The sequence below is a fragment of the Bos indicus genome, chromosome 27 (assembly GCF_029378745.1).
Source record: "Bos indicus isolate NIAB-ARS_2022 breed Sahiwal x Tharparkar chromosome 27, NIAB-ARS_B.indTharparkar_mat_pri_1.0, whole genome shotgun sequence".
Taxonomy (NCBI): Eukaryota; Metazoa; Chordata; class Mammalia; order Artiodactyla; family Bovidae; genus Bos; species Bos indicus.
In genome coordinates, this window is record NC_091786.1 from 15,768,003 (window position 1) to 15,785,264 (window position 17,262).

Consider the following 17,262-nt stretch of genomic DNA (forward strand, 5'->3'; position numbering starts at 1 on the left):
AAGGGCTCATGTCTATCTATTCACATAGAAAATAAAACCTAAGCAAATGACAATTATCTTTTTTATACATTTCTGGAACGATTTTAAACGAGCTCTTGAACTGATGCTTAAAAAATAGTGTTCATGGACTCCAGTTACTGTGGAGATGATCATGGGTCAGAATGACCTATTCCTGTGACTTGGAAAGGTAGATACTGCTGAAATTTCATGACATTGAGCTATTGACTTGGCAACCTGTAAGGCTGATGATACACTCAATTACTATCATACAACTGGATAGATCATTAGACACAGAACTCATTTCCCTGCTGTGTATATGGACTTTTGGGGACATGCTTCTGGATGCAGCTTGTCCAAAAACCACTAACTGGATTGTATTTTATCACTTGGATCTATAAAATGCCTTGCTGAACTTTTAATGTTAGTTTTGGCTTTAAACATTTACATATTTTCATATTAAAATACTTTTCTTTTAATATGGGTCAGTTACGATGAAACCATGAAAAGAACCCTAAAGGCAATGGCACCCAACTCCAGTACTCTTGCCTGGAAAATTCCATGGATGGAGGAGCCTGGTAGGCTGCAGTCCATGGGGTCTCTAAGAGTTGGACACGACTGAGTGACTTCACTCTCACTTTTCACTTTCCTGCACTGGAGAAGGAAATGGCAACCCACTCCAGTGTTCTTGCCTGGAGAATCCCAGGGACGGGGGAGCCTTGTGGGCTGCTGTCTATGGGGTCACACAGAGTTGGACACGACTGAAGTGACTTAGCAGCAGCAGCAACTAGTATTAAGACCCAAGGAGATGACTATATTGGTATCTCCAACTTACATCTGATTCAAAAGTTGTTTATTAATGGTGTAGTTATTGCTTGATAAGTAGCCACTCAAAATTCCACCTTGATGAAGAATTATTTGGCAAGAACAAGAAATTCGGAAGCTAGAGCAAATAGTGAGGGGCCACAGGAAGACAGGGAGGATAATAGAAGCAATTTTAGAATTTTTTAAGGTTTGTTTACTGGTACCTGTTTTTTAAGCAAATCCTTTCATATCTGGTTTTCCTCTCCCCTCTTCCAAACTTAGCTAGATTGAAAGGCACCTTACAATAAAAAAATTATGAGTAGCTTGTCATTGTCACCATGTTTGAATTAAATGAAAATATTAAAGAAGGGCATTATGTACCTGAATCTCTGACTTACCCTGAATTTTGCTATTAAATGTAATTGGTCTTTAGCAGAAGCAAGATCTGTGTTACTCTAATGTATCATTTTACTCAAGCCTCGTGGAGTTCTATAGCTCATGTTAGTGAGCTTACATTTATGTTAACCTCAAAAGAATGCAAGTATATCTGTTTTACTATGCTTCTTTAGGAAGAAGTATGTATATATATTTATTCAATAGTAAAAGAGCATTTTAACTTCTAACCCAGTTTTTTTTTTTTTTTTTTTTTTCATGCTATTGAGAGTGGGGTTGGAAAACTGTTGAATGTGGGGAAATAGAGAAGGATGTAGAGGAGAATGAAATATGAAGGAGGAAAAAACTAAAAGAAGCCAAAAAGGATTGTTCAAAGTTGCCAGTATGCAGGAGGAATAACAGCTCCTGATTCTTCTTGCTAATCAGGAAGTCTAATTAGGCACTCTCGAGATTTTGTTCCTTTATCTAATGAACATTTGCTGAGCATTTACTGTCCTAGCCTCATTTCTTGGTAGTGGAGATACAATATGTTTATATTCTAGTGGGGTCAGATGTCTTTAGTAGTCATTGCCTTATTATTAATAGCATCTTTCTCCAGCTCTTTTACTTCATTTCCTCTTTCTGAGTCTGATATCACAAAATTGGCTTACTTTGAGGTCATTGTCTGGCCCTGAGTCTAGCTCATGGAAAGGTCTGCACATGGAAATCATATATCAAGTGATGACTGACCATCCACGGCAAGCAGCATAAACTCAGATGTCTCCAGGGGCCACGAGGGTCACACATATATGAAAATGGGCCAGGTGTCATACGCTTGGGACTTAAGGGTATTTTGCCAAGATGGAGAGTAGATGTTCCATCTTAAGGCACTGACCTAAATTCTGTATTTTTAAACAACGGGAGGGTTAAATAAAACACTGTGAATTCACTCCACCTACAGACAAGCAATTGGGACACCTGATGTAGATCATTGTTCACTGATCTGTTAGGGTTGATCCAGCCTAACCCCCACTTCCTTCCTCTGGGCTGGTTGATGGAGCTGAGGTCAGAGGACTTCAGGTTTCCTGAAGTCACTGTTTCCTGATGTGGCAATACAGGAGGCTCATTTCTTTCCTCGTAGGTTGGAATTTAGTCTCTAGAGAAGATTTGTAAAGGATCGTCTGACGATGATCTGTTTCTCTGACAGACAAGAAGAGATCTTGCTCATTATTATTCCAGTCTATGCACAGTTATCCATGAGGGTTACCCAGTAAATCTCCTTCCCTCCCAACTCTCTCTTTATACTTATTTTCCCCAAGTGGAAACATTCCAAGTGGCCCCTCTTCCTTTCCAAGTATCCATGTGTATGTATGTGTGTATGTATGTGTGTTAGTCTCTCAGTTGTGTCCAACTCTGCGGCACCACGGACTGTGGCCTGCCAGGCTCCTCTGTCCATGGAATTCTCCAGGCAAGAATATTGGAGTGGGTGGCCATTCCCTTCTCCAGGGGTCTTCCCAACCCAGAGATTGATCCCAGATCTCCTGCATTGCAGGCAGGTTCTTTACTATCTGAGCCACCAGGGAAGCCACACAAGTATCCATGTGTGAAAGTCACTCAGTTGTGTCCGACTCTCTGTGACCCCATAGACTGAAGCCCACCAGGCTCCTCTGTTCATGGAATTCTCCAGGCCAGAATACTGGAGTGGGTAGCCATTTCCTTCTCCAGGGGATCTTCCCAACTCAGGGATTGAACCCAGGTCTCCTGCATTGCAGGCGGATTCATTACCATCTGAGCCATCAGGGAAGACCAAGAATAGTGGGGTGGGTAGCTTATCCCTTCTCCAGGGGATCTTCCCGACCCTGGGACTGAACCCAGGTCTCCTGCATTGCAAGCAGATTCTTTACCAGCTGAGCCACCAGGGAAGCCACACAAGTATCCATAAGAATGCAAATTTATTTTTATGTAAGAGCTAGAATGAGTGGGATTACCCAGCAGGCTCTGATGACACAGTGAGAACTAGGTGCTGAGATGGGATGAATGGACTGCATCAAACACAGAAAGCTGCACCAGCCTTTCCACCTTTGCCTCACCTGCTTCCTTACTCACAACTGGGGGCTGGTTTTCATGTTTGTTCCTGCTGACTGGGCCATCTTGCCCTGGGACAGGGTATGTCTGCTAACTTCAAAGGTCACTGTGTTCTGGATGGGATTCTCAGAGCAGCCAGGGTATCAGTTATAAATACACACAGCGATTGCATAATATTTCACAGCTGTATAATCTTGTCAGTATTTACTCTCAGAAATGGAGGTGAGTTGGCTGCTAGTCTCTGCTAGGTGAATTTGTTTCTTTTGCTTTTGCAGTAAGCTTCAAAAAAGAGAAAAGTCACTCCAAACACCTAAGAGTTATGTATCTTGGTGATTAGTAGGATTTATTAAGGAGGCATGCACTCCACACTTCACCATCTTAAAGCTTATGACCTGCTTCGGCCTGGGATTATGAAAGGTTTGGGCCGAACGTTGTGCTTGTGTTCAAAGTAGTTCACATCCTGTAAAAACAAAGCGTTAGAGAGCCCCTCAGTGTAGGATTAATAGATATATATATTTTAGATAAATTTAAATGCACAATTGTACAGAAAGGATTATTTATCACCAGATATTGACATGAGTAAGAAGGGTGATGATGGAGCCAGAGCGATTTCTTCCTCTCAACCATCTATTCACTAAACGTTCAGGAACTGGCAGACTGGACCCTAGAACCATGTTCTAGATGCTTGTCTTTAAAAGAAAAATCTGATCCGTGCCTTCAGGAAAGTAAAAATCAAACAGCAAGAGCTGGACTTTCGAAAGGAAAAGCAGCCTTACTGTCACCATTGAGAGCATGGCAGCCAGAAACCAAGTGGAATACTTACTTTTGAGGCGAACTAGGGATGAGCCCCCGCAGCTGCCCGTGAAGTGCATCTTGTATATTGCTGGTTGAATAGAGCCCAATGGGTGAGTTATAGGAAGCGCTCACTACCTGTCTTTTGTCATCAATGTTTGCTGCTGCAACAAAAGGCTGGGCCCTTCTGTTGTGTGCGGCACCAATGGGTTTGAACTCCTGTACAATGGCAGACAAAATACACAAAAGCCACAGAATGCACAACAAAGCCGTTAGCGCGCAAACCAACAGCATCGCTCTTGTTAATCAAGGCTTCTTTATCCACTACGAGATTAATGGCAAGGTTAAAGGAGGACTACATTTGCCATGAACTTCATATGTGTTGTGAACGTCACCATATGTTAAGGTGCAAAGGAACTGATATTATTTGAAGTATAAAATAATGCAAATATTGTACCTGTCTGCTCGCTTCTGACTTCATCTAAGAAAGTCTCATAGGACTCATTTCAATCCAGAAATTTTGTGTCAAAAATAAGATTTTTGGCTTAGAAAAATGATTCTATGTAACACTGTCTTAACTAGAACTTAGATAAAATTTCTCTTAACATTTCCCCCATTTTAGGAAATGGGAGACTAAATCAATCAGAAGGGAGTGAACATTTATGAATAACTGTCCTGCATCATTGTAACTAATCAAGTCTTTTTTTCCTGTTTTTTTCTTAATTCCTACAACAAACAACATTCTTAATTTGCATTGAGATATAACCTTAAATGTTGAAAAAATAATAGAAACTAAAGGACTTCCATTATGAAAGAGGAAAAGCATTTACAGAAAACCCTCCCTTTTTATTGTGCTGATTCCATGTTGTGGGTTCAAGTTTACTCTAGTTGCAGAAAGACTTCAGTCAGCAATTCAGAGACAGTGAATGTAGGTGATTTACGGAAGCATTTTCACTTTATTGCTCAGGGAAAAAGAACAAACTTCAATCCAAAACTCTGAGTTTGAAACATGCCTGAATGATCTGAAACTCTGTTATTATCTTTCAATGTAGGAATCAAATTTTCCAATTTTTATACAGATGGATAATTTTGTCAAGTCACTAAACTTTTTCTTCTTCTAAGCAACAGAAGAAAACCAAAAACCAATGCTAAAAGACACACAACTGATTCTCTTTCAAACTTTCTCATTTGGCAGAATTAGTTAAGATCCGTCTTTACATTATGGCATCCCACTCCAGTACTCTTGCCTGGAAAATCCCATGGACGGAGGAGCCTGGTAGGCTGCAGTCCATGGGGTCGCTAAGAGTCAGACGCGACTAGGCGACTTCACTTTCACTTTTCACTTTCATGCATTGGAGAAGGAACTGGCAACCCACTCCAGTGTTCTTGCCTGGAGAATTCCAGGGACGGGGGAGCCTGGTGGGCTGCCATCTATGGGGTCACACAGAGTCGGACACGACTGAAGTGACTTAGCATAGCATAGCATTACATTATTTTCACTCACACATTCACATCAACCTCCTTTACTTTTGTGACGTCACCGACAGTGTTTCACAGAGATCTCAAATAGTACAAACATTTATGATTACTTGAAATGTTAATGGAGACTATTTTGATTTAAAAACTAAAAACATCGAGTAATATTCTTATTTGTGTCATTTTCCCCTTGTGATTATAGACGAGTAAGGGAGTGTGCTTTTTAGAAAAAAGCTTGTGTTCCTTTCTTAGGGGTGGAGCCACAGTTTTGCGTGGATTTCGGGGAAGGCCGACAACTTACATCAGGGACCCAACCAGAACAATGCTTCTTCTTGGTTCTCCTGAGCAGGCAGTCATCACATACACTCCCTGTTCCCCCACTTGGGCCTGTTGGAAAAAGCCCACTTACAAAGTAGCTGCTGCTGCTGCTGCATCGCTTCAGTCGTGTCCGATCTGTGCGACCCCAGAGACAGCATCCCACCAGGCTCCGCCGTCCCTGGGATTCTCCAGGCAAGAACACTGGAGTGGGTTGCCATTTCCTTCTCCAATGCATGAAAGTGAAAAGTGAAAGTGAAGTCACTCAGTTGTGCCCGACTCTTAGCGACCCCATGGACTGCAGCCTCCCAGGCTCCTCCATCCATGGGATTTTCCAGGCAAGAGTACTGGAGTGGGGTGCCATTGATGACAAGACAAATGGGGTGCAGCTTCAAACACTAGCCCTAACAGAGTCTTTGACTCCAACTGCCCCAAGTCTCATGATACCTGAAAATCTGTAGTGTGGTGAATAAGAGCTTTTCTCTCAACTACTTTGGACAGCATAGTTTAATAGCCTCCTGAACTTGAAGGTCTGTGATTCTATAGTATGATTGACTTGACTCATATCTTATTGATTCAATCTTTAATCTCCAGAATAATGGGTCACTGCCTAGGAGTTGGTTGAGTGACAATGTAGCTGCTGATATTAGAGAGAAGCATGATTGAAACAATCAAATATGGCTTTAGAAGAGTGCTGAATCCCAGAACATGTGAAAACGTGTGCAAAGATTGATATAGTGGTACCATCTGATTGCTTTGACTGATTTAATAATGAATTTGGATTGGCTGTGTTTTATGATTAACCATTATGATTAATCATTATTATGGCATGAAAAAAAGTAAATGGGAAAGAAATAATTGTAAATAATGACAATAGACATGATTCAAGCCTTTGTTACTTTGGATATGAAAAAAGACAGAAGGCTATTTGCCTAATTTAGTTTTGGTGTATTATAAATCTCTCAGGTTAATTAAAAGAGCATATAAAGAAGTACTGAAGGACTCAAGCTTTGTGGAATTTAGCTTTTTTTTTTTTTTAAGTGAGAATGATATGCCTGAGAGATCTTGGTATGTAATATTGATTTTATAAAAAATTAGGTAACATAATGTGGTGGCTTTATGAGGGAAAAAAAATCTCTGCCCTTATTTCTTAGTCTTAAAACGATAAATAAACATGGATGGCAACTGACCTATAAATGAGGCATCTTCTCTGAAAATATTTGTGCAATAATAGCCCCTAGTAGTACTTCAAAAAGCAGCACATAAGTTAATTAGCTCCAAGCTTTTCGTTGCTATTTTCGGTTTTGGTTATATATTGCAAATGTCACAAAAGTGTAATTTGTTAAAATGAAACAATAAAACCCTCTCTCTTTTTTACTCAGATCCTAAAAGGAAATGTTTCTAATACAGGCTTCAAACATTTGTATTCAGGCTTTGCAAAGCATTAGTTTATGGGCTGCTGGAGTTATTCCAAAAAAGCACAATGAAGTGTATGCACTAAAGGTAAACAAAAAATTTAAATATGGCACAGAGAGGCAACATTCTATCCAAGTCTTACATCACTATCGATGGTCAAACAGAATCAAAAGATAAGACCAATTAGAAGCTTGCTATTCTACTTTAATTCCTTTTCATATTTTCCTGGAAAATCATTAGTAATGGAAAAATACTGTAAAAATTTTATCTAGCAGTTAATATAGTCCAGCTCTTGTGTTTCTTCTACCCAGACAAAAGCATCTAAATGATTCTTATCTCTTAGGAATTCAATAAGTAATTATTGCGATTAATTAGATTCTTCAATATTTTAAATGGTAGGATATCATATTAAAGAATAATATTTTGAATTAATGAAATGCTAGAGCTGCCGGAGTGAAAGCTAAGTAACTTGACAGGGATCTGCTGACACTGGGAGAATGCAGCTCTTGACAGCAATCTCCCCAGGCCTTGAAATTACCTCAGAGATGTTGTCATTCAAAAAGAGTTCACCTTTCAGTCTCTTACTTGAATAAATATTTGGTCTGAGAACTGAGGCAATAACCAGCTTTGACACAACATGCCTGATACATGTGTGACAGTATGCAGAGCTGCTTATAAGAAAAAACGGTGGCAAAATTAGGAAACAAACTATAGCAAGTGCTCAGATCAAGGTACACTTAGTAAATAATTGTATTTTATCATGGTTGAAATTTATCAACAATCCCTGTCCCATCCTCATGCTCACCCTTTAAATGAAAAACAAAACCACTCATATTTTCACTTCAGTGATCCGTTTCAAGTGTTCTCCCATAAGTCAGTGGGGAGGAGTTTGGGGAAACGAGGATTTTATGAAACCTTGTTTTGGGCAGGCTGCCATCCAGTTATCAAAACACTGCAGAATAAAGTTATTTCATGAAAATATGACAACTTCAAGCCTACTTCTGTACCCTACTTGGCTGTGCAGATAGTATGTTTTTATTGTCAAGCCTTTTATGGAAAGGATGCAGATGCAGTCTTTTCTCACTTAGAAAACAGCATTTTTATTTCTGAAAAGCATCTTTCCTGTCTTGTGATAACTACATTATAATTTTGAATAGTTCAGCTAATATTAAACAAAGATGACAGTAATGCCTTATTGGAGAATGTAACCTTTGAAGAAGGACAAAGAACTCTAACACATACCTTTTGTCCTTTTCTATACTTTATATAGAAAAATGCACCCATCTGCTCATAGGCATGTTCAGGATTGTGTAGAAGGAGTTTATCCAATGGCCAGGGCTTGATCTAAACAGCCTCTAAAGTTTATTTTAAGCCTAAGATTGGAATCTAAATTCATAAAATAAAAATTTAGCTAATTTAGCTATTTAATAATAGCATGGAAAAACGAAAAAAACCTAGATGTTAAAATTTAGTATCACTTATTACTATAACTGTATAAGAAAAAGTCTCCAAAGCTTAAACCTATTCCTAGGGGGAAAAGCTGAAAAAAAAAAAATTTAACATTTTATTATTTGTGACTGTACTTGCATGGTAGGGTGTCATGGTTTCCACCACCACCCCACCAGTGAATATATATTGCCTTTAAAATAAAAAATAGTGTTTTAGTTCAATAGCAAAGGTCACATAACTTACAACAGAAGTTTGACTTGGGTTGAGAAACAAGAACTCAACTAGTATATCACTCAAACGCAACATTTTACCATTCATATACAATGCCATTTTAAAGACTTACTGGCATTTGTTTTTCAGACTGACACACCTTTATTGCTCAGAAGGGGTTGCTTTATTTGTAGAGTTCTCATTTGGGGAAAGAAAATATATCTGTTTGCAAGATATTTCTTTGCATAACTTTGTGTTAATTTTTTTAGAAAAAGAAGACAACATAAGCACAGTTTGGCCGGTTCTTCAGTCTCAGTCTACAAGTTAATTCACTCTTTGATACTTATCCCTATATTTTGTTCCAGTTTGTGCCATGGAATTTTCAGATAGCAGCGGTTATGCTGAAATTTAGCTATATTTTGTAGGAAAGGTCTTTCCTGAAGTGCCAAGTTATGTGAGCTGGTCATGCAGAAATCTGGCTGAGGGTCATAAGGAGTAGGAATATTTTGGTCCTTTAGGGGAAGAACAGAAATGGTCCTTATCTCTGAGCTCTTCAAACAGCAGCCTCTTAGAGAGAGGGTGCAAGTAAGAAGTTAGTCATGACTCAGTCTAATGGAATGTTCAAAGGCTCCATCTGACTGACTTCTGTAGCCCTTAACTCAGTCTTCACCTCTTTTTTTTTTTTCTTTTTAATAAAAACTATCCCATTCTTTATCTTTTCCCCATGTGTAGTATCATAAATATTTATATTGTCTGATCCCAAAATGCAGGACACATGTGCTAACAAATGATTGACAAGAGGCCAGGGTATTTAACATTTGGATTATCTTTTAAAATTAAGTCTTGGAATAACCATAGTCATAAATTAAAACTCATGGATCTGCAATAAAGAATAAAGGTCAGATAAGCTCCAAGTCTGGTCTGGGGAGATGACAGAAAAACGCAGGCTCACATCAAGCTCTCAGCTTACCCTGTACTTAATAAAATCCATACTTGCCGAATCATCCCTGTGCCTGCGTGGGTGCTCCAACACGATCAGGGATCACTAGGGATTTGGTACTTTGGTCAAACATGTGTAGTTGGTCCCTTATTTTAGTATCAATGAAATCGGGTTTAAAAAATTAGGAGAAATTTTGAATAGAAATGTGCAGAAGGGTGCCGTACAATTTTCGATGTGTCCTCTACATGGATCAAGGAAATTCAGAATTCTATCCAGTTTGCCCTAGTGATAATAGGAGATGGGGGTGTAGATATATGCATGTATGTGAACCTTAAATTTCCTTCTTTGTTTGTTTATGTTTGTTTTTTAAAGCACCACATGCTCTCTGTTTTCCTGTGTTGCCTCTAAGTGATGAGCTGATGAGGGTTGGAGGAAGCAGGTGGGTTTGGGCATTACTGCCAAGGGCTGTCCACAAGTGACCGCTCTGCCTGGAGGACTTCGCTCTCACTCCTTCTTCCAACCTTTTCTTCTATCAAAGAAGATGTTGACAACAGGTGTTATTCACCCACCCACCTCTGACGCCAGGCTAAGCCGCCTTCAGCCTCTGTCACATAGGCAGCCTCCTATCTCACTGTCAGGAAAGGCCAGGAGCCCTTCTGATCGCAGCCTGGCAGGAGGGGGTGGGCCAGTAATAATGAGAGCGCCACTGAATTGAATCTCTCTAAGAGGAATTCAATATGCCAAGTTATTTTTATATCTTATTCTATTTCAATCTTTAGAAGCCCTATGAGACACATGTAATATGTACTCTCCATGTATTTCACCAAGAATGAAATGAATGGGGGCTTAGGCCCTCAAGTGGAAAATGTGAGGGACAAATTCAGGAGTTGATGATCCTGAAAATGGAAACCTTGCTGAAGCATAAATTATATTTTCAGTTCATTTTCATTAGATATAATCAGTTTAGTAGTGATACGTTTTTAAAAGGGACTATTCAAACTATGTCTGTCTGTCTCTCTAAATGTGGGGAGCATCTAACCAAGCAGAGGTTCCTTTTCTTGATTATACTGTCCACACAACACAATAGGGCGTCAGTTTAATTTCTGGTTGTTTTTTTTTTTGGAGATTTTGAAAGTAGACAGTCAGATAAGCATCAGATTATTAGATTAATTTAGCTTGTTAGAGTTGCCTGAAGGGAAAATCCTTTATCTTTTGTAATTCAGCTGCATAAGCAGAATATTATTGTGATTACATAATGCAAAACTCTCTTCCTAGAGTAAACTTAATTATAGAATGCCTGAACTGATAATTAAAGAAGGATGTAACCTAAGAGCTGGGTGAAGACCTTGAGGAATTGAAGGTCACAACAACTAATAGATCAGAGACACCTGTTTCAAATGGTCGACCCTTTTTTTGTTTTGCTTTGTTTTAACATCTTAAATTTCTTGGGTTACCTCATGGTCATTTGGCAGACGTCCATCATGAAAAATGAAAAAATAAGCAGACTGTACATAGATAAAGCCTCTTTTCCCCTAATGACAACATATTTGTCTTTTAACAAGATATTTACCTAAGAATACTTCTCTTCATAATGTGAACATCATTTAACTCCAAAATTCATACCTGTGGTTCTGATTCTAAGTTGATTTTGAAAGGATGAGCCTTTCCATCTTCAGTTACCTGTGGAGACCACAAGCGAGCTTCCGCCCTGTAAATAAAAATAAAATTCGTAAAGCCAAATTCTAATGGGACTTCTAGTTTTAATACACTTTAATTTCCTGCGTTTGTGAATCCTGAAAACCCAACCATGCTGGCTCCCTGATGTTGAACTTTCAGCCTCCATAACTGTGAGAAATAAATGTTTGTTGCTTAAGCCAGCCAGTCTATGGTATTCGACTGTAGCAACTTGAACTAAGGCAAGGACACCGTAGAGTTTCTGGAGAAAGCGGGTCTGCCGTGCATGCGGGAAGCATACGGGAGAGGGAGATCCTGGCGACCTGCCCTGCAGATGACCACAGGGCAACCCCCCTGGATCTCCTCAACTTCCCTCCTGTCCTATGTAGGGCACCACAGGAGGCAGTGAATGATGTGCCAGGTGGATTTGCTGCTGGCATCAAGGAAATGGGCTCCGTCCAGCTCTTCTCATGTATCTACTTGGGGTCGTGTGGCCCCTACGGAACTATGTGCTTGGCAGGAACACAGGTGATGCAGATTCAGGGACAGGGTCAGTTTCACCCCATGAAATGGCAGACTGGCCGATGGATTGTGTCCTCTGGACCACAGCAGGGAAAACTGTGGATACAACAGCAGCAGGATAAACACACTTGCTAATCACGGCAACAAGTCATTCTTTTCAGAATTCGGTCCCAGATCTCGGGTCTGATGGCAAAAGATCAGGTTCGATTCCTAATATTGTTTTTGATCAGAAATGTCTCCTTGTCTAAAAACCCTCGTGTGCCCATGTCCTCTTGTACCTTGTGAGATTCTTCCGGGCTGAATTTAGTACAAAACAGAAAACAGCATACAGGACATTAGCAACCAGATTTTAATAGGATCACACTTCGGCAAGCAGAAGATTCTTTGGGGATATTCCATTCCATTCTCTACCATGTTTAGAACAGCAGTGTAGCTAGACATGCCATTCAGTGTTTACGTGGCCAGTAATATTTTCTCGGCCGGCCAACTGGGTTAGTGCAGGAAAAAAAATTCTTTTAGCCTTTTTCATTATTCTGACATTCCAGAGAATTCTTTTTAGGAATCCTTTGTTAACAGCCACCAGACTGACTTCAGTGAAGGACAGACCAAAGTGGCCAACATATAAAAAAGCCAGTTAAAATTCTGGGTCCTGCAATATTCTTCCTCACTGGGAGGATGAAGTCATTTATCATTCTGGTTCAGGTTCTCCTGCAAAACAGATCAAATTTTACCCCCATTAATTAAAGATCACCTGTCAATTTTGAGACAGAGCTGGTGTCCTGCTGCCTTAATCCTGTCCTGTGCATCAGCATGAGTCATGGACTCTGTCCCAAAGCCATCAATAGCCAGGATGACATCCCCAGGACACAGGTTGGCAGCTGCCGCCTTGCTTCCTGGCGTGATCTGGAAGAAATCATCGCATAGCTAAAAATCAACACCCTGCGGCATCTTGAGTTTTGTGCCTGACATTTGTACTTCACCTTGGTAACATTCTAAATGCTTCACTGGGCAGGAAACGCTGTGCTCAGTCCTCTCTGACTCTTTGTGACCCCAGGGACTGCAGCCTGCCAGGCTCCTCTATCCATGGGATTTCCCAGGCAAGAATACTGGAGTAGGTTGCCATTTCCTCCTCCAGGGGATCTTCCAGACCCAAGAATCAAACCTGAGTCTCCTGCAGCTCCTGCATGGGCAGGTGGATTCTTTACCACCGAGCCACCTGGGAAGGCCCCTGCAGAAAATATCATATCTAGCTTAATTCTTAATTGGCCAATTGTATTCTATTTTCCTGCTATGTGAGATAATTCCACTTCTTACCACATTTTCTCCATCGTGACATTTCTAATTCTCTTTGAAAACATCTTCCATGACTCCCTGTTTGAATCATATTTTTGCTTTAAATAAAAATTTGCTTTCTTAGAGTCTTTGGTCACCCCAAACTCTCTATTTGGGAATATAACTTTACTATTAATATATTTGGGGTGCTTTTATATTTGAATTAAAACAGCTTTAGCATCCCTATAATGCACTTGGGTGGGATATAGAAAGCTGGAAAGAGAATCACTCTTGTATTAATAAGAAGCCAGATAATATGCAAAATTATAACTTCTCACGGACTCCAGAGAATGAAGTTGCAGGGCAACCAACTAGCTTGGAATCTAAGGAAAGATGGGCATCTCCAAGGAAAGACGAGATATAAGTACGGGCTCACTTGTACCAGAGCACGGAGGAAGATGGGGCCAAGTGTACCAGCTATTGAGAGGAATTTAGCTAAAATTGTGAACAAATTGCTAAAGGCCAAGTATGAGTTAAACAGTGAGAGTCTAGAACCCCTGGGAACTACAGACACAAGAGAAGTTTGTGTGCATTTACAGTCTCTTCTCCATAAACGAAGAAGAGATGGAATAAGTAGAAAACAACTAATAAGACGGCAGCTTTCAATTAAACTGTGCCACTGATTACATCGTCATAGCTGTTCTTCCAAGGAGCAAGCGTAATGATGCTTTTGATCGCTATCCCCACGCCCAGCTTTTCTGGGTAAACCCAACTGACAACGAATAGTCCTCACTTGGTGTCACCCTGCCTACTTCTCTAGCGTGGTCTCACAACGTTCTGCTCCTCTTCATCCACTGCCCTACGGCCAGATTTCCTTTGAGCTCCTCAGACAGGCCAAGCTTGCATCCTCTTCTGGGCTTTCACACACTGTTCCTTCTGCCTGAAATGCTCCGAGTGCTTGTCACCCTGATGCTTCTTCTCATCCTTTTGGTTTAGGTTTAAACATCATGAAGAGATCTCCCCAGACCTCTGATATAGCGTCTCCAGCGCCTCCCCATCGTTTTCCGCTGTGACGCTCCCTTCGTTCCCTCTATGAAGACAACTTGTTCTTGCATGTTTGTTTATTTACTTGTGTATTGTGTCTTCCCAACCTCAACTTCTTGAAGGACAATACTATGTATATTCCTAATGCTTCCCAGTGTACACTCAGTGTTCCGAACTGATGAATAACTACTTGAAAGATGAATGAAATGGACATTTAATCAGAGCTTGTGAAACAAAAAAGAACTAGTCCTCACACACCCAAAGATGATGGCTATTAATGTCAATCTGTCACTGCTCCTTTTGAAAGTTCCCACTGGTTACAGCAGGATAATATGTGGAAAGAAAGAAAAGAAAGAGCGCTAAGACATGTCCGACTTTTGCGGCCCTATGGACTGTCTTCTGTCCATGCCAGGTCTTCTGTCCATGGGATTCTCCAGGCAATAATACTGGAGTGGATTGCCATTTCCTTCTTCAGGGGATCTTCCCTACCCAGGAATCAAACCCAGGTCTCCAGCATTGAAGGAGGATTCTTTACCAACTGAGCTACGCAGTAAGCCTGGATAATATGTGGAACTTGACTTAAACCTCAAACTGCTCCAGGAATAAATTAGATCATTCCTAATGTTTAACTGAGGATCAGTCATTATTTCATTTTTTCTCCACTTGCTTAATCTAGTCATCGATATAACTAGTCATTGATTTAACTTCATGGCTCTAAGAGAGATCCGTGATTCACATAATTGAATGAAGTGAAGTGAAAGTCATTCAGTCGTGTCTGACTCTTTGCAATCCCATGGACTATACAGTCCATGGAATTCTCCAGCTCAGAATACTGGAATAGGTAGCTTTTCCCTTCTCCAGGGGATCATCCCAACCCAGAGATCGAACCCAGGTCTCCCACATTGCAGGAGGATTCTTTACCAACTGAACTATGAGGGAAGCCCTGTAAAAGTGAATAATTCATATAAATTTATATTCATAAGAAGAAAATAACAAATTCTCATGTGTCCTAGATCTTCAGTCTCATCAATAAAATGTTTACTGTACTTAGTTCATGTCTCTGATCATCTCACAGTAGCAATCATGATTATTTTCCAGTAGGGACAGATAATGGGGCCCTGGGTGAAGACAACTGGAGATTATTACATCTCAACTTTTGGGAGACATGCCATTTTTCCATTTAGAAATTCTCCCAGACTCACAACTGTTAGAAGAATAAGAGTTTCCATCCCCAGTGTGGCTTGTAGAGATAAAAATAACCTCAAACTTTTAATTTTATTTAGCTATAGTTCATCAAAATCAATACAGTCTATTTTTAAACTTCTAAGACCAGAATGCTTTTCTTTGAGTTAAAATATGAGAAAGCATGGCTCAATGTGTTTGCTTTTAAAGACTCTCCTAGCTTTTCTAATATACTTAAATTTGGTTTACATATAATACTCAATATTGGTTTAGAAAAGCCTAACATTATTTCTTCGGAGAAGGCAATGGCACCCCACTCCAGTACTCTTGCCTGGAAAACCCCATGGACGGAGGAGCCTGGTAGGCTGCAGTCCATGGGGTTGATAGGAGTCGGACACAACTGAACGACTTCACTTTCACTTTTTACTTTCATGCACTGGAGAAGGAAATGGCAACCCACTCCAGTGTTCTTGCCTGGAGAATCCCAGGGACGGGGGACCTTGGTGGGTTGCCGTCTCTGGGGTTGCACAGAGTTGGACACGACTGAAGCGACTTAGCAGCAACTTAGCAGCAGCCGGAACCAGAGTCTGACTTTGCATTCAACCTGGACATTGATTTCCTGGGACCTCCAAGGTGAGAGTTGATAAGAAAGAAAAAAAGTGTGTCGAGAGATGGATGAGAGAGAAGGAAAAAACAGGATCGTCCCTTCTTCTTGGGTCTCAAGTTCAGCAAGGCTAGTGATCAGCAAGTGACCCCTAAATTGGCCTGGTTTTAGGAAGTTAAACGATCTGTTTAATCACAAGAATCTATAATTTCCCAGTGTTACTTTATATTATTACTTTGCATTTCATTTACATTACTGCTTATAGTTTAATATTTTCCCAAATTAGGAGAAGAGAGAGGTAAAATGAGGCAAAGAGGTTTTCAGGGGATTATTATTCAGTTTCATTAGTGTCTCAAAAGTCAAAAGCCTTCAAGAGATCATTGGAAACAGTATTTCTGCCAGTCACTGAACACATGGTTTCAAACTTGTCTGATGAGAAGAATCACTGGGTAGGGGGGAGGAGAGGGGGAGTCTTTACTCAACATAAAGATTCCAGTCCAATCCAGAAGACTAGAATGGTGAAGCAGAAGCTCTAACAGAGGAACTAGGGACTCTGTGCTTTTAACAAGTCCTTCAGATGATTCCTATTTTTCACATCAATATATTACTTGGGTCTGTTCGAGAAAAAAAAAACTAAATCACAGGTAAACCATCTATAAGGTCCTGTTAACTGTGGGAGACATGAAAGAAGTCCTTGGCTCTGATGGGATTTTTGTGTTAAGAATAAAAATGACTGAAACGGTTATGGAGCAAGACAAGTGTATACTGAAAGGCTGTCCTGTGGGGGCGTGGATCTAAATAGTGAGAAATCCCATTGTTCAGTTGTTCTCCACTGCCTACAAATAAACTCCAATGTCTGAAAGCCCTCCACAGCACCTGGCTGCAATCTACATTTCTAGTTCAATCAGAATCTCTGCAAGTAGCAACTGGTCATGGATATTTTCAAAAATTATCTGAGCGAGTTTAACGTGCAGACATGTTTGAGAACCATGTTATACTATTATATATTATATTATATATAATTATGTTATATATTATATTATATATAATTATGTTATATATTATAACAATGTTATACTATTGGTATTTGTCTTTTTTAAGATGAGAA

At 40.1% G+C, this 17,262-nt stretch overlaps 1 protein-coding gene across 3 annotated transcripts in view; it reads right to left on the reverse strand.

Moving 5' to 3' along the window:
* The window catches only part of PDLIM3 (PDZ and LIM domain 3), a 30,837-nt gene that overhangs the window by 8,270 nt on the left and 5,305 nt on the right, over positions 1–17,262 (reverse strand). For 2 of the 3 annotated variants that reach the window (XM_070781736.1, XM_070781735.1), the window contains exons 2-4: positions 12,804–12,955; positions 11,480–11,564; positions 3,651–3,718 (exon numbers count right to left, since the gene is read on the reverse strand). In XM_070781736.1, the coding sequence (XP_070637837.1) occupies positions 3,651–3,718; positions 11,480–11,564; positions 12,804–12,955 (305 nt within the window). Of the gene's footprint in view, positions 1–3,650; positions 3,719–4,081; positions 4,270–11,479; positions 11,565–12,803; positions 12,956–17,262 lie in introns of all 3 variants that reach the window. The other variant, XM_019953285.2, reaches the window with a different exon arrangement.